A 26,319-nucleotide genomic window follows, 5' to 3' on the forward strand; every position below is an offset into this window, starting at 1 on the left:
GGCAGCAGTACTAAATTGCAGGATTAACAGAGGGCAGAGATTAAACTAAATCCTTTTGAAAGCAGAAATTTACAAGTACAGTGATAACGATGAATGTCAACAATACAGTATAACGATTGAACATGATCTTTACACTGGCATTTTACTAGCCAGAACTCTCCAAGAAATGGCATAATTACCCAACCAGAATAATAATAATTGAATTAATGACGCCAAGGCTCTGTATGATGTTTAAATTTTAGGGTTACCTAAATTATATTATATAGTAACCAAAATACTCCAATTCCTTACCAGGCCAGTTCATATCACCTTTATTATTCTCTGAATGATTAGCACAAATCTTAGAAATTTCCTTCTTTGCTGACTGATTGTGGGGAACCACCTCGTTTTCTTTTTCTTTTTTTCATTTTCTTCTCTCTTTTCAGAATGGAATGATTGTTCACATTCTTTCTGGGAAATGCATAGAAGCTGTGTTGCAGGAAAACAATAAAGATTTGTATTTACGTGAGTGTGATGGAAAAGCCAGCCAGCTGTGGCGATTTGACAACGTCAGCACCGTGGATGAACAATGAATGCCACCATCAGAAGGAAAAGAGAAATGTGGCCATAGAGGTTCAACTCAAGGGAACGACAGGAGCATGTGCATATCATGAAGGAGACCCCTTGTGTTTGTGCAGTGGTGATAGTAGAAACAAAAACTCCACAAATGAATATGGGAAGTCTTTCCTTCCCGTACCTTACTTCATTGACCACTGGCTGTTTTAGAAAAAGAAAAACATGGACCCATTGTCTCAATGTCTTCATCACTGGTAGATGATCATTACATGGTACATAAGATTCTTGGGGTTTTTAAAAATAATTTTAAAGCAGTAAATAATTGCTTTTATCTCTGACTAAGGAAAGAGGCCTGGCAACACCTTCAGGATACACAATTCTGATTGATCAATTTATTTCAAATGGCCTAATCTTGGATTGTCTGTGTCACCAGCCATGAAAATTAAAGCGTGAAGAAAGTGCAAAGTCCTGACATCCAAAAAACTTTGCAATAGGCTTATGAGGACAAATTTCATGTTCATTGACTGAGGCATAGCTCAGAGGAAGGAAAGGAAGTAAGCTACTGCGAGAAAATAGGGTTGGAGAGAGCTTTGACCCAATTCTTCAGCTCAGACTAGTAGCTGAAAAGAGTCAGTAGACCTGGAATAAGATGTTCTCCTGTTAATGAGAATTTCCTCAGAACTTTCTGTCTCCGTTCACCCTGCCCTTGCTGTTCTCTATCTAGATTAACCACAATCAGATTCTCATGCAATATTCTTTTCTTTAATCATTGGTGTTGGGTCAGCTTAGATTGAACACTCCCAGTAACAGAAGTGTGTACAGTTGAGAAACTCTCCTGATGCCCTGTTACAGGGTTTACACTGATTGGATCAGAATGAGCAACATTTGCAAAGAGGCAAACCTCCCTGGGAGGGAAATGCCAGCGTCTGAGCCAAAATTCTTAAGAGAGGAACTAGAGGTGGGTGTTAATGTCCATGAGGGTTGAAAGGGCTGTCTCTGAGCCAGTAGGAAATGTCTGGGACCTTCAAATATGCCCACACCTGAACATTCAGCCATAGAAGAACACATCTCCATCAGGGCAGAGCCCATGCTAGCAAAAGCTGAATGGCTCTCTTGTTGTGACTTGGCCCACCCAGTTGGGCTGTAAGAGTTGCTGAGTGGAGGTGGTTCTGTGATTAAGAAGACATGGTGCTGGGTGGGGGACCCCGACACCCAAGGAGATGGGAAGAACCCACAAGCGAACCGGCAGGACATGGGAGGACTGATGGGGGGGGAGAAGTGGACACTAGACAGGACCGGCACCCATGAGGGGTGGCTGAGGGGGGCGGGTTCCCACGCCTGGAGGGACCCTCAGGGGCTCAGATCAGGGGCTCAGCATTTCCCCTGCCCAATCGGCCTGGGAAGTCTGCTGGGCTCTCGGGCTGGGTCCTATGCCCTCAGAGGTCCCCTCTGGGCTGAGTTGGTCCTGGGGGCAAAGGAGCAAGGCCGGGAGAGAACAGGAGAGTCAGACGGGAGGGACCCTCCAGGACCAGAGGAGCAGGAAAGGAGCAGAGAGGGTTTGCCCCACCCACTCAGGCACAGGGAGCCTGCTGAGCTCCCAGGCCAGTCCCCCAACCTCCAAAGTCCCCTTTGGGTGTTTGGGTCCTGGGGGCATAGGAGGGAGGCTGGGGAGATCAGGAGAGGCAGGCAGGAGGAGCCTTCTGGGACCGGAGGAGTGGTAGAGGAGTGGAGGGCGTTTGCCCCTCCCACTCAAGCCCAGGAAGTCTGCTGGGTTCCCAGGTGAGGTCCCCCACCCTCTGAGACCAGAGGCAGGGGCACACCTGGGCCCTTCTGTTCTGTTGAGCCTAAGCCCCACCCCAAACACACCCCGCCTTTTCCAGCCCTGTGGGTCCTAAGCATAGGCCCCACTCACTGCTCAAACCTCAACCCTGCTTAGGCCCTGCCCTCCACAGCCAAGGCCTTTTCCACCTTTTTTTTTTTTCTCCTCCTATTTTTTACTATTGTGGTTCTGTTTTCTCTTCGGGTTGTTGTTTCATCTATATTTTTATTTTTAGACTAGGAAACTAACACAGCTGTTAGTTTCCTAGCCTAATTTTATTTTTTACTTTGTTATTGTTCTCCTTTTTTTTTTTTTTACCACCCCACACAGCTTGCAGGATCTTGGTTCATGAGCCGGGGGTTAGGCCAAAGCTCCTGCGGTGGGAGCTCCAAGTCCAAACCACTGGACTAACAGAGAACCTCAGAATCCAGGGAATATTCATTGGAGTGAGGTCTCCCAGAGGTCCTCATCTCAGCACCAAGATCCAACTCTACCCAACAGCCTACAAACTCCAGTGTTGGAAGCCTCAGGCCAAACAACCAGTAAGACAGGAACACAACCCCACTCATAAAAAAAGAAGAAAAAATGAGATGGGGAAAAAATATGTCACAGATGAAGGAGCAAGGTAAAAATCTACAAGACCAAAATAATGAAGAGGAAATAGTCAATCTACCTGAAAAAGAATTCAGAGTAATGATGGTAAAGATGATCCAGAATCTCAGAAATAGAATGGCGGCACAGATTGAGAAAATACAAGAAATATTTAACAAAGATCTAGAAGAACTAAAGAACAAACAAACAGAGATGAACAACACAATAACTGAAATGAAAAATACACTAGAAGGAATCAGTAACAGAATAACTGAGGCAGAAGAATGAATAAGTGAGCTGGAAGACAGAATGGTGGAAATAACTGCTGAGGAGCAGAATAAAGAAAAAAGACTGAAAAGAATTGAAGACAATCTCAGAGACCATTGGGACAACACTAAATGCAACAACATTCGAATAATAGGGGTCCCAGAGGAAGAAGAGAAAAACAAAGGGTCTGAGAAAATATTTTAAGAGATTATAGTGGAAAACTTCCCTAACATGGGAAAGGAAATAGTTACCCAAGTCCAGGAAGCACAGAGAGTCCCATACAGGATAAACCCTAGGAGAAATACACAAAGACACATATTAATCAAACTAACAAAAATTAAATTCAAAGAAATAATATTAAAAGCAGCAAGGGAAAAACAAAAAATAACATACAAAGGAATTCCCATAAGGTTATCACCTGATTTTTCAGCAGAAACTCTGCAGGCCAGAAGGGAGTGGCAGGATATACTTAAAGTGATGAAAGAGAAAAACCTACAACCAACATTACTCTACCCAGCAGGGATCTCATTCAGATTCGATGGAGAAATCAAAAGCTTTTCAGACCAGCAAAAGCTAAGAGAATTCAGCACCACAAAACCAGCTTTACAACAAATGTTAAAGAAATTTCTCTAAGCGGGAAACACAAGAGGAGAAAAAGACCCACAAAAACATACCCCAGACAATTACGAAAATGGTAATGGGAACATACATATCGATAATAGCCTTGAATGTAAATCGATTAAATGTCCCAACCAAAAGACACAGACTGGCTGAATGGATACAAAAACAAGACCCATATATATGCTGCCTACAAGAGACCCACTTCAGACCTAGGGACACATACAGACTGAAAGTGAAGGGATAGAAAAAGATATTCCATGCAAATGGAAATCAAAAGAAAGCTGGAGTAGCAATAATTGTATCAGATAAAATAGACTTTAAAATAAAGACTGCTACAAGAGATAAAGAAGGACACTACATAATGATCAAGGGATCAATCCAAGAAGAAGATATAACAATTATAAATGTTTATGGACCCAACATAGGAGCACTTCAGTACATGAGGCAAATGCTAACAACCATGAAAGGGGAAATCGACAGTAACACAATAATAGTAGGGGACTTTAACATCCCACTTACACCAAAGGACAGATCATCCAAAGAGAAAATAAATAAGGAAACACAAGCTTTAAATGACACAATAGACCAGTTAGATTTAATTGATATTTATGGAACATTCCACCCAAAAGTGGCAGAATACACTTTTTCCTTTTCAAGTGCACATGGAAATTTCTTAAGGATAGATCACATCTTGGGTCACAAATCAAGCCTCAGAAAATTGAAATCATATCAAGCAGCTTTTCTGACCACAATGCTATGAGATTGGAAATCAATTACAGGAAAAAAAACTGTAAAAACCACAAGTACATGGAGGCTAACAGTGCGCTACTAAATAACCAAGAGGTCACTGAAGAAAGCAAAGAAGAAATTAAAAATACCATAGAAACAAATGACAATGAAAACACAACAACCCAAAACCTATGGGATGCAGCAAAAGCAGTTCTAAGAGGGAAGTTTATAGCAATTCAACCTCACCTGAAGAAACAAGAAAAATCTTAAATAAACAATCTAACTGTACACCTAAAGCAACTAGAGAAAGAAGAATAAAGAAAACCCAAAGTCAGTAGAAGGAAAGAAATCATAAAGATCAGAGCAGAAATAAATGAAATAGAATACGAAGAAAACAATAGCAAAGATCAATAAGTCTAAAAGCTGGTTCTTTGAGAAGATAAACAAAATTGATATACCCTTAGCCAGCCTCATCAAGAAAAAAATGGAGAGGACGCAAATCAATAAAATTGGAAATGAAAAAGGAGAAATCACAACTGACACTGCAGAAATACAAAGGATTACAAGAGACTACTACAAACAACTATATGCTAATAAAATGGACAACCACGAAGAAATGGACAAATTCTTGGAAAGGTGCAATTTCCCAAGGCTGAACCAGGAAGAATTAGAAAATATAAACGGACCTATCACTAGTAATGAAATTGAAACTGTAATTAAAAATCTTCCAACAAACCAAAGTCCAGGACCAGATGGCTTCACAGATGAATTCTATTAAATATTTAGAGAAGAGTTAACACCGCTCCTTCTCAAACTCATCCAAAAAATTGCAGAGGGAGGAACACTCCCAAATTCATTCTACAAAGCCACCATCACCCTGATACCAAAACCAGAAAAATATACCACAAAAAAAGAAAATTATAGACCAATATCACTGATGAACATAGATGCAAAAATCCTGAACAAATACTAGCAAACAGAATCCAACAACATATTAAAAGGATCATACAACATGATCAAGTGGGATTTATCCCAGGAATGCAAGGATTCTTCAATATATGCAAATCAATCAATGTGATACACCATGTTAAAAAATTGAAGGAGAAAAACCATATGATCATCTCAATAGATGCAGAAAAAGCTTTCAACAAAATTCAACACCCATTTATGATAAAAACTATCCAGAAAATGGGAATAGAGGGAACCTACCTCAACACAATAATGGCCATATATGACAAACCCACAGCAAACATCATACTCAATGGTGAAAAATTGAAAGCATTTCCACTAAGATCAGGAACAAGACAAGGATGTCCACTCACCACTCTTATTCAACATGGCTTTGGAAGTCCTAGCCATGGCAATCAGAGAAGAAAAGGAAATAAAAGGAACACAAATTGGAAAAGAAGAAGTAAAACTGTCACTGTTTGCAGATGACATGATACTATATATAGAAAATCCTAAAAATGCCACCAGAAAACTACTAGAACTAATCAATGAATTTGGTACGGTTGCAGGATACAAAATTAACACACAGAAATCTCTTGCATTCCTATACACTAACAATGAAAAATCAGAAAGAGAAATTAAGGAAACAATCCCATTTACCATTGCAACAAAAAGAATAAAATACCTAGGAATAAACCTACCTAAGGGGATGAAAGGTTTGTACTCAGAAAACTATAAAACACTGGTGAAAGGAATCAAAGATGACATAAAACAGACGGAGAAATACACCATGTTCTTGGATTGGAAGAATCAATACTGTGAAAATGACTATACTACCCAAAGCAATCTACAGATACAATGCAATCCCTATCAAACTACCAATGGCACTCTTCACAGAATTAGAACAAAAAACTTTACACTTCATATGGAAACACAAAAGACCCCAAAAAGCCAAAACAATCTTGAGAAAGGAAAACGGAATGGAGGAATCAGTCTCCCTGACTTCAAACTATACTACAAAGCTACAGTAATCAAGACAGTATGGTACTGGCACAAAAAACAGAAACATAGGTCAATGGAACAGGATAGAAAGCCCAGAGATAAACCCAGTCACCTATGGTCAACTAATCTATGACAAAGGAAGGCAAGGATATACAATGGAGAAAAGACAGTCTCTTCAATAATGGTGCTGGGAAAACTGGACAGCTACATGTAAAAGAATGAAATTTGAACACTCCCTAACACCATACACAAAAATAAACTCAAAATGGATTAGAGACCTAAATGTAAGACTGGACACTATAAAACTCTTAGAGGAAAACATAGGAAGAACACTCTTTGACGTAAATCACAGCAAGATCTTTTTTGATCCACCTCCTACAGTAATGGAAATAAAAACAAAAATAAACAAATGGGACCTAATGAAACTTCAAAGCTTTTGCAAAGCAAAGGAAACTACAAACAAGACGAAAAGACAAGCCTCAGAATGGGAGAAAATATTTCCAAATGAATCAATGGACAAAGGATTAATCTCCAAAATATATAAACAGCTCCTGCAGCTCAATACTAAAAAAACAAAAACCCAATCCAAAAATGGGCAGAAGACCTAAATAGACATTTCTCCAAAGAAGACATGCAGATGGCCAAGAAGCACATGAAAAGATGCTCAACATCACTAATTAGTAGAGAAATGCAAATCAAAACTACAATGAGGTATCACCTCACACCAGTTCGAATGGGCATCATGAGAAAATCTACAAAGAACAAATGCTGGAGAGGGTGTGGAGAAAAGGGAACGCTCTTGCACTGTTGGTGGGAATGTAAATTGATACAACCACTATGGAGAACAGTATGGAGGTTCCTTAAAAAACTAAAAATAGAATTACCATATGACCCAGCAATCCCACTACTGGGCATACACCCAGAGAAAACCATAATTCAAGAAGACACATGCACCCCAATGTTCATTGCGCTCTATTTACAATAACCAGGTCATGGAAGCAACCTCAATGCCCATCAACAGACGAATGGATAAAGAAGATGTGGTACATGTATACAATGGAACATTACTCAGCCATAAAAAGGAACGAAACTGGTCATTTATAGAGATGTGGATGGATCTAGAGACTGTCATACAGAGTGAAGTAAGTCAGAAATAGAAAAACAAATATCGTATATTAACGCATATATGTGGAACCTAGAAAAATGGTACAGATGAACTGGTTTGCAGAGCAGAAATAGAGACACAGATGTAGAGAACAAACGTATGGACACCAAGGGGGGAAAGTGTTGGTGGGGGTGGGGGGGTGGTGTGATGAATTGGGAGATTGGGATTGACATGTATACACTGATGTGTATAAAATTGATGACTAATAAGAACTTGCTGTATAAAAAGATAAGTAAAATTCAAAAATTCAAAAAAAGTAGTAAAGAGAAAAAAAAAGAAAAGATGCTCAACATCACTAATTATTAGAGAAATACAAATCAAAACTACAATGAGGTATCACGTCACACCGGTCAGAATGGTCATTATCAAAAAATCTACAAACAATAAATGCTGGAGAGGGTGTGGTGAAAAGGGAACCCTCCTACACTGTTGGTGGGAATGTAAATTGATACAACCACTATGGAGAACAGTATGGAGGTTCCTTAAAAAACTAAAAATCGAACTACCATATGACCCAGCAATCACACTACTGGGCATATACCCTGAGAAAACCATAATTCAAAAAGACATATACTACAGTGTTCATTGCAGCACTATTTGCAATAGCCAGGACATGGAAGCAACCTAAGTGTCCATCGACAGATGAATGGATAAAGAAGATGTGGCACATATATACGATGGAATATTAGCCATAAAGAGAAATGAAATTGAGTTATTTGTAGTGAAGTGGATGGACCTAGAGTCTGTCATACAGAGTGAAGTAAGTCAGAAAGAGAAAAACAAATACCGTATGCTAACGCACATATGTGGAATCTAAAAAAGAAAAAAAAAAGGTACTGATGAACATAGTGGCCGGGCAGAAATAAAGACGTAAACATAGAGAATGGACTTGAGGACACAGGAGGTGGGGAGGGGGAAGCTGGGGCTAAGTGTATGAGTACATACACTACTGAATGTAAGATAGATGGCTAGTGGAAAGCAGCAGCATAGCACAGGGAGGTCAGCTCGGTACTTTGTGATGACCTAGAGGGGTGGGGTAGGGACGGTGGGAGGGAGGCTCAAGAGGGAGGGGATATGGGGATATATGTCAGCATATGCCTGATTCACCTTGCTGTACAACAGAAACTAACACAGTATTGTGAAGCAATTATACTCCAATAAAGATCTATTAAAAAAAAAAAAGACCTGGTACCCATCTCTCTTCCAGGTGGATTTCCCTCTTCACATGATCAGCTTAAAACCTCCCCTCAAAGATGCTGATCTCCTTTGGGCTGTCTCAGGATACAGTATGTTTCAAATAACAAACACTAAGCAGGAGGTAAGGGTTTCTAAACAGTACACATCATAACTATGCATTTCTTCACCTGTGGAAGTCAATGGAACACTGCGTTTTTCCTTCCTCAGAATACACTCTAGACCTGGGCTAGGAGCCACTGGCCACGTGTGGTTATCTAAATGTAAATTCATTAAAATTAAAGAAAATTAAAGAAATTTATTAAAATTAAATTAAAGAAAATTAATTAAAAAATTAAAGAAAATTAATTAAAATTAAAGAAAATTTAAACTCAGTTCCTCAGTTGTACTGGCCACATTTCTAGTGCTCAATAGCCACTGTGTTGCAAAGCACAGAGAAGAGAATATTCCATCAGTGCAAACAGGTCTATTGGATAGCATTGACCTAGACAGATTTATCACCCCATTGAGAGAAGAGATTCAGCTTCTTGCTTCAGACTTGTCTATATTCAACACAAATTCCCCTAACACCCTGAGGCTGAGAGAGAGCTAAAAATTCTCAGATGGCAACCTTGTAAAGGGTATTATGGTTGAAAAATAAAAATTAAACAAGGCCTCTATTTTTAAAATGAACTTTGTTATTGGCATTGTTGGTATTTGAAGTTGCTGGAATAAATTAATATAGTTAAATAAAGGGCTGAATTCAATTGTATAAGTTGTGTTTGACAGTAATTAACAAAAGGACCCAGAAGGCTTATTGCTTAATTGGTTGAACAAAGCAAGAATGTGGTGTTTCTTTAACCATCCCCATGATTTATTACTTTATTACAGAAATAGCGGTGAGCTCAGTCTCTGGCTGGTACTTAAAGACCCTTAATTTAAACAAAACAGATGCCTCCATTTAGTTCTAAAATAATTCAACCTTCTTCTCCTCATAGAGTAACAGAGTATTCAAATTCTCTTCTCTATGGACTCATCTCTGATTTTATCCACAATGATCAATTTAAAAGTAGAGAAACTTGGCAGTCAGAAGATTTGATTCCCAAGAGTTTCACTTGTCTGCCTGAATTTTATGATTGAGTTTATTGTTTGGGTTGTAAGACTGAATTCATCAGCACCCCCAACAAGCTCGCCATCATTAGTAAGTATCCCACTGAGGGGACAGACAGAAGTATTCAGCCAACAATCTAGAGTCAACACTCTTTGTGTCATTACACGATGAAAGCAGATGTCATCCCTGGAGGGACCCTGATCTATTTCCTCTTTGGTCTCAATGCCATCAATCTCACTGACCAACTTAGAATCCCAACTCCCACAAACATCAAAAAGTCCCCCAGGTCCACGAGATGGTGCTGTCACTGCACCAGAATTTGACATCATTAGAGCTTGTGTTATTGTGCCCACCTCAAGAGGACCCTTCCATTTTCCACTGAAAGGCCATGAAAAACCAGTTGGACACCAAGTGATCTGCGACCAGTCACCAAATCTGGACATTGACATGGGCTGCCTTGATGGGCACAACTCTACACACTGTGTACACCGTTTATGCTCTTCTTTAAAAGCTCTGGTCAGAATGCAACTTCTTTGGCCAAAGCCCAAAGCACCTACAAGTCCGGCCCTGATTCTTCAAACACCTTGATTTGGGCATATCTCCAGTGATTATGTTAAGCGCAAATAGCCAAGGAGGTGATATTTCCAGGATTCTAGAATCCTCTCTTATTTCTGTGTTAATAACAGTCCCTCCAATCTCCAAACTCTTTGCAGTTTCAACCTCTTCCTCCATGAAATGTGCTCTTTAAATATGGAAGTGTGTCCTTAGCATTGTTTTAATATTGTGAGGATCTTTGCTGGTGTGGTAATTCTTTCCACAGGACTGGGATGGTGATGTTTTCTCACCACTGAAGTCTCTACATGATATCAATACACTATGCTATAATGACATAAAAGCAGCTCACCTGATTTTATTTGGCTCAAAAACAGAGTCGGCATGGTTACTTCACTCCTAGGGTGATAGTTTGCAAGCTGAGCCCAAACAGATTAGATTCATGTTTGAAAATTAAAGTTTCCCAACAATTCCTAAACCGTACAGCTAACACACAGTTAACTGATATTCCAGTACCCTTGACAAATGCTAAATGAAGATGACAGGGCCAATTCTGCTGCAACTTGGGCTTATGAAAGCCTTTTAGCTTTACAGTAAAATGTAACCAGAGGGTAGGGCAACTTTACTTCACTGGGCAACCTTCACGAAGGCACTGCTGACCCCTCTCCTTTAGGAATTGGCCAAGGGTGGCATTGCTTAATGTTTTATTTAAATAAGACCCAGGAGAGCACGAGAAGCTGTTTTTAAAGTCATGACCTGTCCAGATACACCAATGCTAACTCTGTTCAGAGGGTGGAGAATATCTGTTGTGTGGGAGGAGAGCAACAAATGGATTATCCAACCAGCACAATTCTCCAACTCTAGCCATGTGGCTTCAGTGGGACCTGCCTGTTACCTCCACAGGATTCCACCCGCTGATTGGTTCCAGGAAGGACACTTGACCTAATTGAGTCAACCAGCACATTCACCAATAATTTTGTTACTGAGACTAAGAAATTAGTTTCTCTAGAAGAAATGCAAGAGATAAGGTAAGAATTTATGAGCACTGAACAAATCAATTAACTGCTCAAATTTTCAGCTGTTCCAGCCTCAGCTCTTCTCCTGGAAGAGCCCACAGTATGAAGGCACAGAAATAATATTTACTGTGGACATAGGATGAGAGGCTAATAGAGGTCCTGCTGATAGTGGTGGGGATACGGCCCTTGTCTCGAGGAGGCAGCTGGGGCCCTGGAAAGCAGGTAGCCCCATCTAAGTAGAGGCTCTATAGGAACCCTCTGGAGATGATCCAGGACCTGTGGCCTCTGAAAATAGCAACATCTAACAGCCAAACATGAGATTATATGATCAGAAAACAAATCATGCCGAAATCCAAAATTTGATTCTCTTAATCCTGAATCCGACAGTAAAGTTAAAGCACCATTAACTAAGAAAGAGATGCCAAATTCACCCTTCAACACCAGAGTCTGTAATAGTGACATAGAGTGTTCTGGTCCCGCCCACCTCCCTCTGGTCTTACAGCTTCAGTGAGCTCCTGAAGAACTTACACCAGTGAGCGTCAGCACTTCTTTCCCTGAGGGTTTTCCTCAAAGATAAAGAAGGCTTCCTAATGATGTGGGGAAGCCCAACCATGCCTTGGAAGTCACCCCCAGGAGCAACCGTCAATCACTGACTGACAGGAGTTGGAGTATAAGCACCTCAGCTCCCTCACCTCTCCAGCAGAACAACTCTGAGGTGCATGTTCTACACATTTCCCAGCGTTTACTGTGGGATTAAGCTCTGATCACCCAAGTGGTAAATGGCTTGATGGTGCATCTGTAATTGGCTGCATTCCCGTCCACACACCCCAACTGGTACTTCCTAGGCTCACCTTCCAGATAGACCACTTGCCCTCGAATCCTTATCTCCTAATAGGGAAACCCACGCTAGAATACATGGCTTGGCCCACCAGAAGCTTCCATCTACAAGAGTTAGTTTGTTCATCAAATTCCATTCTTCGTTTATTTATCAACAGTCCCACCCCATGCACCAAATAACCTTATCCCCCTGAACTGAAATTATCCCACCAAACAGCAAGACCAGAGTATGGGCTTCCAGGAAGCTGTGTCCCGAGAGAAAGAGACTGAGGAAGGGGCACATGGTCAGTCCTTATCCCAAGCTTATCAATAATATTAGAAGTCCTTCCTCCCCGGGGAAGAATGAGTGAGGAGTAGAGAGAGGCCACTCATGTTCCACTAGCTGGCGTCCCTCCTTGTGGAAACCTGAAGCCTAGGGAAGCAAGGTTCCTCCTGCATCACACAACATTTCCCTCTCATATTCCAGTTATTTTCCAGTAACTGGTACATACCAGTATTAGAGGATGTACAGGTATACTGTGTAAGTCAGTAGTGGAGAGCATGATAGCTTTCCAGGATAAAGTGAGGGGGATTTAGATATGAGGCGGGTATTGGGGAGGAGAAGGGCAAAACAACATGGTGAAGATCTAAAGAGCAAGATGGTCAGAAAGGTAATCCTAGCGGGGGCAGGAGGGGTTGCCAGAGGGATTTTCAGAGTGAGGTGTTCTAGTCCTCAGTCTAAAGTTGTGTGCTTTATTTCCATCACTCCACACTTTCAGCCGAGCCTTCCACACTGACCGTGTCCTGTTTTGGAGAACGGGAATCAAGGAATTGGGTTGAGCTCACTGTCCAGGACAGAGCCGGCAAAAAGCAGCCTTTGCAGTCAGATAGATCCAGCAAGCCTGGGCTCTCAGGAAGCAGAGCAGCATTGGTATAGAAAAGAACGGACACCCATCCTAGCCACACGTCACCACACAGCGCCGATCAAGATAAATTCACTTAGGTCAGACAGTATTTTAAAATTTTATTTGACTGAACTAAAGCAGGGGTCAGCAAAACTTTTTCTATAAAGGGCTACATAGTAAATATTTTTGGCTTTGCAGCCCCACAGTCTCTGTCACAACTATACAACTCTGCCATTGTAGCACAAAAGTAATCAGGGTCAATAATAAACAGATGCCCATGCCTGTGTTCCAATAAAACTTTATTTACAAAAACAGGTGGCAGGGGCTTCCCTGGTGGTTCAGTGGTTAAGAATCCATCTGCCAATGCAGAGGACACGGGTTCAAGCCCTGGTCCAGAAAGATCTCACAGGCTGCGGAGCAACTAAGCCCATGCACCACAACTACTGAGACTGCATGCCACAGCTACTGAAACCTGTGCACCTAGAGCCCGTGCTCCGCAACAAGAGAAGCCACCGCAATGAGAAGCCCATGCACCGCAATGAAGAGCAGCCCCTGCTCGCCGCAACTAGAGAAAGCCTGCGCGCAGCAACGAAAACCCAACACAGCCAAAAATAAATAAATTAATAAATTAATTAATTAATTAATTAATTAAAAAAAGAAAAGAAAGAAAAAGAAAGTCGGGACTGTTTAAAAAAAACAAAAACAAAAACAAAACAGGTGGCAGGCAACTAGAGAAAGCCCACACGTAGCAACGAAGACCCAATGCAGCCAAAAATAAATAATAAATTAATTAATTAATTAAAAATACCCCAGGTGGTGGGGCAGATGTGGCTCACAGGCATCATTTACCACCACCTGGACTAGAGTTTTTTGTCTCATTCCAGCTGCAGAAGGAGACAAATGACAGATCCTTTAAAAACAAACAGAGAAATATTCCCAAAGAAATTGTAAGTAAGCTTGAAAAACATAAAAATAGGGTGTTTTTATAGTATAAATAACCAAAAAAGCAAAGAAAACAGAAGAGGGGAAATATTAGATCTTATTGTAAGCAGACTCCAATCCTTTTCAGAAAAAAATAGAAATAAACAAATGAATCATTTTTGTAAATCAAAATATAAAACATTGACACTGTAGCCCTCAACCGCCTTTCTTTTGGACACCCAGATGCCACGGGCCCTCACTGTTGACAGAGCTTGGGCAGGACCAGCTTTCCTTACGTGACCACAGGCTGCAGTAAGAACATCAACGGGAAAGGGAGGGCTGCTAATAAGCAAAGCAACTCTCAGCATTTCAGCCCAGCCAACGGGATTCAATTGCAGTAACAGATGAAATCTGACACTCGAGGTTTTATGTTATGCTGGTGAAGAGACTCACAAAGCACAATGCACACACTCCCTGCCTTCCCCCGACACAATTCCCTTGCAGTTGGGATGTGAGGACAATCAGATAAAACCTCTTGCGTGGAGCAAGAGCCATAGCCTCTGTGTATTTATATAAACTCCGATCCTTGGCATCCAATTCAGCCAGACTGCAAAACACCAACAGGAGGAGTCAAGCCAAGTAGAGGGACCCCCAATAGCAAGGCTTGAGACCAGGCTGTACAAGGCCAGCGAACCTTCCTCCCTGCGCTCCTAAGCCAACATGGGCCCACGGAACATGTTTAAAGTCCAGACCCAGGGGTGCCTCCTGCCTGTTACAACCTACGTTAGGGGTTGCCAGCCCATCACGCCCTTGGAGCGTGTCAGTGCTGGCACATCCAAGTCTGGCTCCTGATAAAACGAACAGCCTGAGCACCACCTCCACCCCACATGCACAGACAGTCCAAAGCTGTCCGGCCCCATCTCTACTCTCCACACCGCTGACCCCACTTGTCATTGTCCAGCGAGCCTTCACCAAGCACAAGGGCCAGGCAGCTCCATCACTCTGGCCACGAAGTTGGGAGGCACAGCTGAGGCCTCTTGTCTTCTGCTGCGGCAAGATCTTGGTTTGTTCCTCCATGTTGGTCAGATGCCTCATATAACAGAAGGATGAGAATCCCTTATTCTTACTCTTTGTTGGGAATGCTATTTTCTTCTCCAGTCGACTCTTTGAGAATATCCTCGACTGCTCTCCATGGGAGGCCTTTGCACATGGCTCTAGGTGGTGGTTGGTTTGCTTGGTGGTGGAGCTCCTACCGTCTCCCTGAGGCTCCAGCTCCTGACAATGACATCTCCTCACAGATTGGTTTGAGCAATGGCCCTCCCAGCTGGTCAGGTCTCCAGTGCCCTCCTCCAACCTGCTGGCTACATCCTTGCATTGCCTCCCTACCCATCTGGCCTTAGGCTAACAGGTGGGATCCAGATGGAAACATGATATATGTTGCCTTAAGACGGCCCTTGTCCGACATTTCTATTCAATACAGTAAGTCTCCTACATATGAACATTCAAGTTGCGAAATTTCAAAGATGCGAATGTGCCCCTGTATGCCAGCTGTTGTACTGTACTACTGTACTTTTCAAGGTACTATACTGTAAGATTTTAAATGTTTTCTTTATTTTTTGTGTTTGTTTTTTATGTATTATTTGTGTGAAAAGTATTATAAACTTATTACAGTACAGTACTACATAGCCAATTGTGTTAGTTGGGTACCTAGGCTAACTTTGTTGGACTTACGAATAAATTGGACTTATGTACGCACTTTCGGAATGGAACTTGTTCATCTGTAGAGGACTTACTGTGTAGCTCATGGTGGAATTCTATCCCAGACTAAGCAATTGGCTTTTTAAAGCAAAGAGTCATGGTCCATACTTCCTTGTTCTCCCTCACCACTTACCAAAGGGCTGGATGCTCGACTCCATGGATTCTATCACGGAGGAGAGAAAACCAGGAGCTGGAGTACAGATTAATGACATTTCAAGAATTGGGAGAAAAATCAAGTAGAAAAAACTTTGGACACTAACTGGGCAAGAGACAATACGACCTCTGTGAATAAACATATGTACCCATCATCAGAAATAATAGTAATAACTGCCACAGGTGTTAAGCCTGTGCCTAGCCCTTAACTCACATTATCTCTTGTTGTATTTACAATAGGCCAACAAAGTAGGTACCATTATAATCCTCATTTTATATTATCCCATTCTATAGTTGAAGAAAGTGAGGCTTATATGGATGAAGAAATTTTCCCAAGTCCACACAACAAGAAAGGGATGCAGCTGGATCACAAACCCAGGTTCATCTGGTTCCAAGGCCTTTACTTTTTATTCATTTATTTATTATTATTATTATTTTTTATACAGCAGGTTCTTATTAGTTATCCATTTTATACATGTTGGTGTATATATGTCAATCCCAATCTCCCAATCCATCACACCAACCCCCCTGCAACTTTCCCCCCTTGGTGTCCATACATTTGTTCTCTGCATCTGTGTCTCAGTTTCTGCCCTGCAAACTGGTTCATCTGTACCATTTTTCTAGGTTCCACATATATATGTTAATATATGATATTTGTTTTTCTCTTTCTGGCTTACTTCACTCAGTATGACAGTCTCTAGATCCATCCACGTCTCTACAAATGACCCAATTTCGTTCCTTTTATGACTGAGTAATATTCCATTGTATATATGTACCATATCTTCTTTATCCATTCATCTGTCGATGGGCATTTAGGTTGCTTCCATGACCTGGCTATTGTAAATAGTGCTGCAATGAACATTGGGGTGCATGTGTCTTTTTGAATTATGGTTTTCTCTGGGTATATGCCCAGTAGTGGGATTGCTGGGTCATATGGTAGTTCTATTTTTAGTTTTTTAAGGAACCTCCATACTGTTCTCCATAGTGGCTGTATCAATTTACATTCCCACCAACAGTGCAAGAGCGTTCCCTTTTCTCCACACCCTCTCCAGCATTTGTTCTTTGTAGATTTTCTCATGATGCCCATTCGAACTGGTGTGAGGTGATATCTCATTGTAGTTTTGATTTGCATTTCTCTACTAATTAGTGATGTTGAGCATCTTTTCATGTGCTTCTTGGCCATCTGCATGTCTTCTTTGGAGAAATGTCTATTTAGGTCTTCTGCCCATTTTTGGATTGGGTTGTTTGTTTTTTTAATATTGAGCTGCATGAGCTGTTTATATATTTTGGAGATTAATCTTTTGTCCGTTGATTCGTTTGTAAATATTTTCTCCCATTCTGAGAGTTGTCTTTTCGTCTTGTTTGTAGTTTCCTTTGCTGTGCAAAAGCTTTTAAGTTTCATTAGGTCCCATTTGTTTATTATTGTTTTTATTTCCATTACTCTAGGAGATGGATCAAAAAAGATCTTGCTGTGTTTTGTGTCAAAGAGTGTTCTTCCTATGTTTTCCTCTAAGAGTTTTATAGTGTCCAGACTTACATTTAGGTCTCTAATCCATTTGTAGTTTATTTTTGTGTATGGTGTTAGGGAGTATTCTAATTTCATTCTTTTACATGTAGCTGTCCAGTTCTCCCAGCACCACTTATTAAAGAGACTGTCTTTTTTCCATTGTATATTCTTGCCTTCCTTTGTCATAGATTAGTTGACCATAGGTGTGTGGGTTTATCTCTGGGCTCTCTATCCTGTTCCATTGATCCATATCTCTTTTTTTGTGCCAGTACCCTATTGTCTTGATTACTGTAGCTTTGTAGTATAGTCTGAAGTCAGGGAGTCTGATTCCTCCAGCTCCGTTTTTTTCTGTCAAGACTGCTTTGGCTATTCGGGGTCTTTTGTGTCTCCATACAAATTTTAAGATTTTTTTGTTCTAGTTCTGTAAAAAATGCCATTGGTAATTTGATAGGGATTGCACTGAATCTGTAGATTGTTTTGGGTAGTATAGTCATTTTCACAATATTGATTCTTCCAATCCAAGAACATGGTATATCTCTCCATCTGTTGGTATCATCTTTAATTTCTTTCATCAGTGTCTTATAGTTTTCTGCATACAGGTCTTTTGTCTCCCTAGGTAGGTTTATTCCTAGGTATTATTTTCTTTTTGTTGCAGTGGTAAATGGGAGTGTTTCCTTAATTTCTCTTTCAGAATTTTCATCATTAGTGTATAGGAATGCAAGAGATGTCTGTGCATTAATTTTGTATCCTGCTACTTTACCAAATTCATTGATTAGTTCTAGTAGTTTTCTGGTGGCATCTTTAGGATTCTCTATGTATAGTATCATGTCATCTGCAAACAGTGACAGTTTTACTTCTTCTTTTCCAATTTGTATTCCTTTTCTTTTTCTTCTCTGATTGCTGTGGCTAACACTTCCAAAACTATGTTGAATAATAGTGGTGAGAGTGGACATCCTTGCTTTGTTCCTGATCTTAGAGGAAATGCTTTCAGTTTTTCACCATTGAGAATGATGTTTGCTGTGGGTTTGTTGTATATGGCCTTTATTATGTTGAGAAAGGTTCCCTCTATGTCCACTTTCTGGAGAGTTTTTATCATAAATGTGTGTTGAATTTTGTCGAAAGTTTTTTCTGCATCTATTGAGATGATCATATGGTTTTTCTTCTTCAGTTTGTTAATGTAGTGTATCACATTGATTGATTTGCATATATTGAAGAATCCTTGCATTCCTGGGATAAATCCCACTTGATTGTGGTGTATGATCCTCATTTCTTTTCATTCTTTTTTCTTTATTCTGTTCCGAGCAGTGAATTCCACCATTCTGTCTTCCAGGTCACTTATCCATTCTTCTGTCTCAGTTATTCTGCTATTGATTCCTTCTAGTGTATTTTTCATTTCAGTTATTGTATTGTTCATCTCTGTTCGTTTGTTCTTTAATTTTTCTAGGTCTTTGTTAAACATTTCTTGCATCTTCTCGATCTTTGCCTCCATTCTTTTTCCGAGGTCCTGGATCATCTTCATTATCATTATTCTGAATTCTTTTTCTGGAAGGTTGCCTATCTCTACTTCATTTAGTTGTTTTTCTGAGGTTTTATCTTGTTACTTCATCTGGTACACAGCCCTCTGCCTTTTCATCTTGTCTATCTTTCTGTGAATGGGTTTTTGTTCTACAGGCTGCAGGATTGTAGCTCTTCTTGCTTCTGCTGTCTCAAGGCCTTTACTTTTAACCTCTACATTTTATTGCCTCCCAGTGTTTGTGACAATGACCTTCCAAATGGAAATGGTTGAAACCAAAGGTCAAGTTGTTTTAGCATCTGCAAATATTAGATGCATCAGTTCAATGAGTTCAGGTGCAAGTAAAAGAATAACCAACTCCCAGAGGCTGAAGAAATAAAGATCTTCAGTTATTTCACACTCCTGATTCAAAGGTAGGTTCCCCATTGGCTGCAATAGCTCACAGACAGCATTCATCAACAGGCTCTTTTTAACCTTCTGTTCACCATCCCTGTTGGCTTTTGATTCTGGTATCTATCGCTTCGTGGTTACAGGATGTCCATCACAGCCCCAAACATGACATCCTTGTCCTAGCATCCCAGTTAGGAAGGAAGAGATGCTACACAAGGAAGCTTTCCTCTAACATCTTTGTCTCTGTTGAGAAAGGAGGTCTTTCCCAGAGACCCCCCCCCACTTCCCATCAGTGGACTTCCCTCTGCCCCAGTGGCCAGAACCATGCCACGTGGTCACGGAAAGTACCCCACAGGGAGGAAAGGGCTGGGCACACTGCCACCCAGACCTCACTGGCGTTCTGTGGGCTGGGAAGATGGGAGGTTGACTGTTGCAGGGCCAGTGTCTGCAGCTGGAGATGACTCCTCTCTCAGGTAAGACTGGGCTCTGCTTCTGTTCTTTATCATGATGAAATGAAAATTGCCAGACCCTGAGTCCAAGACCTATACAGTTCTGTGCTCACAACTCCAGGGTGTTATCCAATCAGCTCCTGCCCCATCCCAAGGTAGGGATCTTCCAGCACCCCCCCAAACCAGCTCGGTTTTCTCAGTTTGGGGGTGTGGGGAAGGCACTGTGTGCCTGCCATCCAGATCCCACCCTCCACCACCAGGGCTGCTCAGACATGCTGAGAGGCAAAGGTGTTTTGATCTCTTTTCTTACACACCTTCTGGAAAGCATTGTGGCCCAAAGCACCATCCCATAAAACTCTTCCTTTATTCCCATCTCTGAGAGGCAGGTTTCTATTTGCTTTCTAAAAAAAAACCATGAACAGCAAGTAAGTACGGATTCTGAAAGTAAGAAAGGAACTTCCTTTGGGATTTATAATGAATTTCTTCCTGTTTTGTGTATCATATGGGAGTATATGATATAGAAAGTTGTTTGGGGATTTTATATAAAACAACAGTTTCAGCCTGTTAACTCCATCTGCTTCCCATGAGCGGGAGAAGTCATTACACAGCAGTGCCAAGGGGCCTCTGGATTTCCTCAAGGCTTTCTCATAATGCGAGTGCTTAAGACAAAATCCTTCAACACTTTGGTCCTAATCCTCGCCTTCTTTGTCCAGTCATTACCACAGAGGTATGGCATCTGGTGAAAACCTTTCTGTGCTCTGAAAAATTTCAATGGCTGGGCTTTCAGAGGCCAGCAAAACACAAAGTTAAGCTTCTGATGATGTTTACTAATAGCAACCAAGACTATATTGCTCTTTCCAGAGTGAATTCTAGACACTTAGGGTCACTTTCCAAATTCAAAAACTACAAATATTTCTTGAATCTCTATTAAGTACCAAGGACACAGCTAGGTCCTGTCCCACGTGTTTTGGGAATGCTAAGCTTGGATGACCTTGATGAGTCACCCATGAATCAGAAAATTGCAAAACATCATCTTTAATGCATATTATGTCACCACAGGCTCAGATGGAGTTGGATATGTACCCTCAGGTTTCTGGGAAGGCAGAGCTATTTATTTCAAAAACAATTCCAGGAAAGTAAATGAATATGCTTTTTTTTTTTTTAATACATTTGCCAAGTGGGACACAAAATAGACTTACATTTGTAAATAATTATTTGTCAAAAATTGCCATGGCAACAGGCCCAGCATCAAGTGACCCTTTAAATACCTATTTGTGATGTAATAATCCACCTATGTTAGGATAATTCCCAGGTGTTTCTCCAGCCTTGACACCTCCTTTGAAGGATTCACTCATTCAAGCACCGTCATTCTTCCCTAAAGCTCAAGTGATCTCGCCAAAATGCTCCCCTGATGGAATCCCCTCCATGGCTCCCCATCATTTTCAGAATAATGCTCTAGGTCCCCGACACGGCCTGCCTACAAGCTCCTTCCTTGCCTAGCCTCAGCCTCTGCACTCACCACCTGCCACTCATCCCACTGTCCCCTAATACATCACTCTTTCTTTTGTCCCTGGTTTTGCCACGCTGTTCCCTCTTCCGAGAATGCCCTTTTCTAGAGAACCCTCCTACACTGTTGGTGGGAATGTAAGCTGGTGCGGCCACTATGGAGGACAGCATGGAGGTTCCTCGCAAACTAAACGTAGCCTGGCTCTAGGAGTCTCGGCCTCTCTCGTGGTCCCTGCAGCAGGGATGTCAGCTCTCTTACCCAGAGGCTCAGCACACCCAGACCAACACAGAAGCTGCTGGTCCTCTTAAAGACCAGACTTGGAACTTGTATAGCACCCCTTCCACTGTTCTCCTTGCTCAATGCAACCGAGATCAGCCCACATTCAAGAGGAGGGCAAACAGACCCCACCCAACAAAGGGAGGAGTGAAAAAATGTAGCCATCGGTAAAGAACCATCCCCACAGGCCGAGCGGCAGAGACCGGGTTCGTGTCCCAGAATCCCCAGCAAGAGCTCTGAGGGTCACTCTGGTTAAACTGGCTTGGGGAATGCGCATGCCCCTGAACCAAACTCTGTGACCAGGGGCTTGGGAATTTTGACTGGAGCTGGGGTGGGGAAAAAAACCCCAGCCAACGTTATGGCTAGGAAATTCTGCAGGCAGGAGCTGGGGGTGGGTGGGTCCTAGGGAGGCGTGTTACTTTGGGGTAACTTAAGAGCAGAAGGAACAAGGCCTTGGATGTGGGTGCTTTATTTGACAGGTGACCCCAGGGAGCAGGAGTCAGGGAGTCAGGAGAGTGGGGCAGAGAGGGAGGAAGAGCCAACGCAAGAGGGTCGTGAGCTTGGTTCTTCCTACTCTGAGATGCCTGCAGAACATGTTCCAGAACCATCCACCGAAAGGGCAGAGGCCGGGACGTTTTTCCACCAATTTTTCTCCCTTCCTGGTTGACATGACCTCTGGGGACATCAGCTCTCTCCAGGGCACCTTGCAGGCTGCAAGGGCAGAGCAGCTCCCAGGCTTCAGAGAAGGCCCCCAGGCAGGAAAGCAGAGAGGCCTGGGCTTGACCGTCACACGGTGCAAGATGAGTCCGAGCCCGCATGGAAAGGCGCCCTAGAGCTGAAATCTGGAGGTGGCCAGGGACAAGACACTGGGCACCAAACTGTCTGCCACAGGAGACAATCAAATGTCCCCCGCGGGGCCAGAGCCCCAGTCGCCTCACCCAGTGGCTGCCAGGAGCACTTCTGCACCTGAGGAGGGGGCACAGGAGCTCCTGCTGGGCAGCAGGTCAGCACTGGCCTTCTCCCAGCCAGCCAACACCACCAGGAATACACCTGTGGCCGCGGAACTTGGGGTTATTGCCCAGGGAGACCACACACCGTGCGGAACCATGGGGATCTCAGCAAGAGGGTGCAAAGGGGCTTGGATATCAGAGCCTGGGCAAGGGGACTTTGGAAAGGGTGCTAGGAAGCATGGTCTTGCTCTATACTGGATGCTATCAGAAAATGGGGCAATTTTATGATTGGGCATCTCACTTTTTTTTATTTTTATTTTTTTATATATTTATTTATTTTATTTTTGTCTGCATTGAGTCTTCGTTGCTGCGTGTGCTTTCTCTAGTTGTGGTGAGCAGGGGCTACTCTTCGTTGCGGTGCATGGGCTTCTCATTGCGGTGGCTTCTCTTGTTGCAGAGCACGGGCTTTAGGCGCACGGGCTTCAGTAGTTGTGGCACGTGGGCTCAGTAGTTGTGACTCACGGGCTCTAGAGCTCAGGCTCAGTAGTTGTGGCGCACGGGCTTAGTTGCTCCACGGCATGTGGGATCTTCCCGGACCCGGGCTCGAACCCATGTCCCCTGCATTGGCAGGCAGATTCTTAACCACTGTGCCACCAGGGAAGCCCCTGGTCCTCTCACTTTTATATAGAAGGTGATGGGAGGAACAGAGCGGGGCTAACGCTATCACTGGTGGACGGGCAACCACTCCTGTTCTCCAGGAGAGGGCCTCTCTGGTCATTTGTAATGTGCCCAGCATTCTTGCTTTGTCTTAGCTCACACTGATGACAGTGTGGCTCTGTTTTTGTCTCGCTCCATCACAACAGGCACAGAGCAGACTTGTCTGATGGTGTCGGGGAAATTGTGTGCTGAGGAAGAAAGGGGTTCCACAGCCTAGGGGTGGGTTTCCTTTCTCAGGTCTCATATGACACAGGCTCTGTGCCCTCTTAGGAGTGGCAGGTGCCCCATTAGCCCAGCTGTGTGAGTCTAGGCAACAATCAGCTCATGAAGAACAAGGGCAGAGAATAGACACGGATGAAGAGGGCTCTTCTGTCTCTCGAAGAGCTCATTCTAAGTGTGGCTGCAGACGTTTGAGTGGATGCTCTCCACCTCCGCAGTGACTCACAGCCGGGATGCTCACGGTTGAACCCAGGAATGATGCCAGCAGCAAGGAAACTGACAGGGCTCGCCGACCCATTTCCTGTCATCCGTTTCAGGGTGACAGAGCATGACGGTGACAGCTCAGGTAACATTCTGGGCCACAAAATCCATAAACTAAATAGAGCCAGGCTGTCAGGGAGGAGAGTGACAGGCACTCCACGTGTTGCAGTCTCTGCAGCTGGCTGCAGCCATCACAGGAGAACTTGAATGTGATTTGGAGCCTGCAGAGCAGTTTTGGAAGCAGAGTTTGTGCACGGCCACTCTGTTGACCAATGCCAAGGTGGACCAGTCAGGGCAGTGCAGTCAGGCATCCTAACACCATTGGGCAAATCAAAGGCTTAAGGAAGTCGGCATAATTGGGGTACACCATAGAGAATGCTACATGTTCCGGACGAGGTGCAGACTCTTGATCCCCAAATTAGCCTCACCAATGGCACTTAAACTGTGCAAAGTCAAATAAAGATCTCATCAGAATTTCTGGAAGCTCAATTCTTTCCTGCCAGGCCCATGCTTAGACTGGAGTTCTGCACAGAGGCTACATTCTAGAGATAAGCCAGAGACGATCTCATCCGGGGCAGCAACACCTCCCACAACCTGGGGTTAAGTCAGGGGTCTCCAACCTAACCGGTCCGGTTAGGTACCGGTCCATGACCTGTTAGGAACCAGGCTGCACAGCAGGAGGTGAGCGGCGGGCAAGCAATTGAAGCTTCATCTGTATTTACAGCCGCTCCCCATCGCTCGCATTACCGCCTGAACTCCACCTCCTGTCAGATCAGCGGCAGCATTAGATTCTCATAGGAGCGCAAACCCTACTGTGAACTGCACATGTGAGGGATCTAGGTTGCGTGCTCCTTATGAGAATCTAATGCCTGATGATCTGAGGTGGAGCTGAGGCGGTGATGCTAGCGCTGGGGAGCGGCTGCAAATACAGATTATCATTAGCAGAGAGGTTTGACTGCACAGAGACCATAATAAATCAATTGCTTGCAGACTCATATCAAAACCCTATCAGTGAGTGGCAAGTGAAAACAAGCTCAGGGCTCCCACTGATCCTGCATTATGGTGAGTTGTATAATTATTTCATTATATATTACAATGTAATAATAATAGAAATAAAGTGCACAATAAATGTAATGTGCTTGAATCATCCTGAAACCATCCCCCGCCCCTGGTCCGTGAAAAAACTGTCTCCCACGAAACTGGTCCTTGGTACCAAAAAGGTTGGGGACCACTGGGTTAGGTAACTTACAATATGCTGCAAAGTTCAGTAAGGCTCTGTTGGTGACACCTCCCGTGCCTGCATCACATGCCCTCAGGCTGACTCTGCTTCAGCCCCAGTTCCTGGTCAGCTCCATGTGGCTCTGATTCCTTTAGCCCCATGCCAAGGGTCTTCTGCCCCAGGATCGTCTCTGAAGGCAAAGACTGGGAGCAAGCATCCCTAAGAGTAAGCACCCCAGGCAACTCTCAGTCATTGAGGGGGTAGGACCCAGTGGAAGATCGCTCCAGTCTCTGCCTTTCAGGAGGTAATTCTGAATGGAGGCATTCTGTTCACCTCTCAGAATCAAGCAGCATCAAGCAGCAGCTGGGAGAATGTGCCCTTATATTCACCTTTCCTTCTTTCCCATCTCACTTCCTCACTCACACTCCCCTGCTTCCCAGTCTCACCTCCCACATCAACCACCTGCACCCAATCCTTGCCTCAGGCTCTGCTTGCAGGGGAAGCCAAACAAAACCACACATGAACACAGCCTTCCTTTATGATGTGGCTGGTCCTGGCTAACACAGCTGATGCTAAGTAGGCCTTCAGGCTAATCCTGCCTACAGGGCTGGCCCTGCATCCTAACACAATCAAGAAAGTCTTATCAGTTTTCTTCAGTGGCTCTGCCTTTCTAGCAGGCACCTTTAGGTGGCAGGTGACAGAAATGCAAATTACACAAGCTTAGTCCTGCAGAGGCCGGGGAGATTCGTAGGAGAATAACAAAGCATCTCATGTAATTGAAGGAAAGGTTGCACAACCAAACCATGGGAAGGGCAAGGGCATGGCAGGGCCTCAGAGGACAAGCTATGATGCTGGCTTTTTCACACGGGGAGGCAGGTGGCCCCCAACTGCTCAGGTGGCCCATAGAAGACAGGTGCATATATAAATATTGTAACATGAATGGGTTTCTGTAAGTTCCAGGAAGAAGCTTTGTTGCTGTTGTTCACTGATTAACCCAAGTGCCTAAAACATATCTGCAATATGGTATATATGGTTAATAGATCTTTGCTGAATGAAGGAATAAATGCATGAGTAAATAGAAGGAGGAGAGGACAGGAGAGAGAGGAGGAGGGGTGGGAGAAGAGGTTCGGGTGGGATTAAGGATGAAATTATCTAGCCCCCAGCTTTAGACAGACACTGCTCTTTCTAGGGTTTGGGGCTGGTAATGTT

The 26,319-nt window shown here is 43.1% G+C and overlaps 1 protein-coding gene across 2 annotated transcripts in view; it reads left to right on the forward strand.

Moving 5' to 3' along the window:
* The window catches only part of GALNT15 (polypeptide N-acetylgalactosaminyltransferase 15), a 52,944-nt gene extending 38,960 nt beyond the window's left edge, over positions 1–13,984 (forward strand). For both annotated transcript variants that reach the window (XM_082392702.1, XM_082392704.1), the window contains exon 10: positions 426–13,984. In XM_082392702.1, the coding sequence (XP_082248828.1) occupies positions 426–572 (147 nt within the window). In that variant the 3' untranslated portion in view covers positions 573–13,984. The remainder of the gene's footprint in view (positions 1–425) is intronic.
* Positions 13,985–26,319: the final 12,335 nt, after the last annotated feature.

This window comes from Balaenoptera borealis (assembly GCF_965194805.1).
Source record: "Balaenoptera borealis genome assembly, chromosome: 5".
NCBI classification, from domain to species: Eukaryota; Metazoa; Chordata; class Mammalia; order Artiodactyla; family Balaenopteridae; genus Balaenoptera; species Balaenoptera borealis.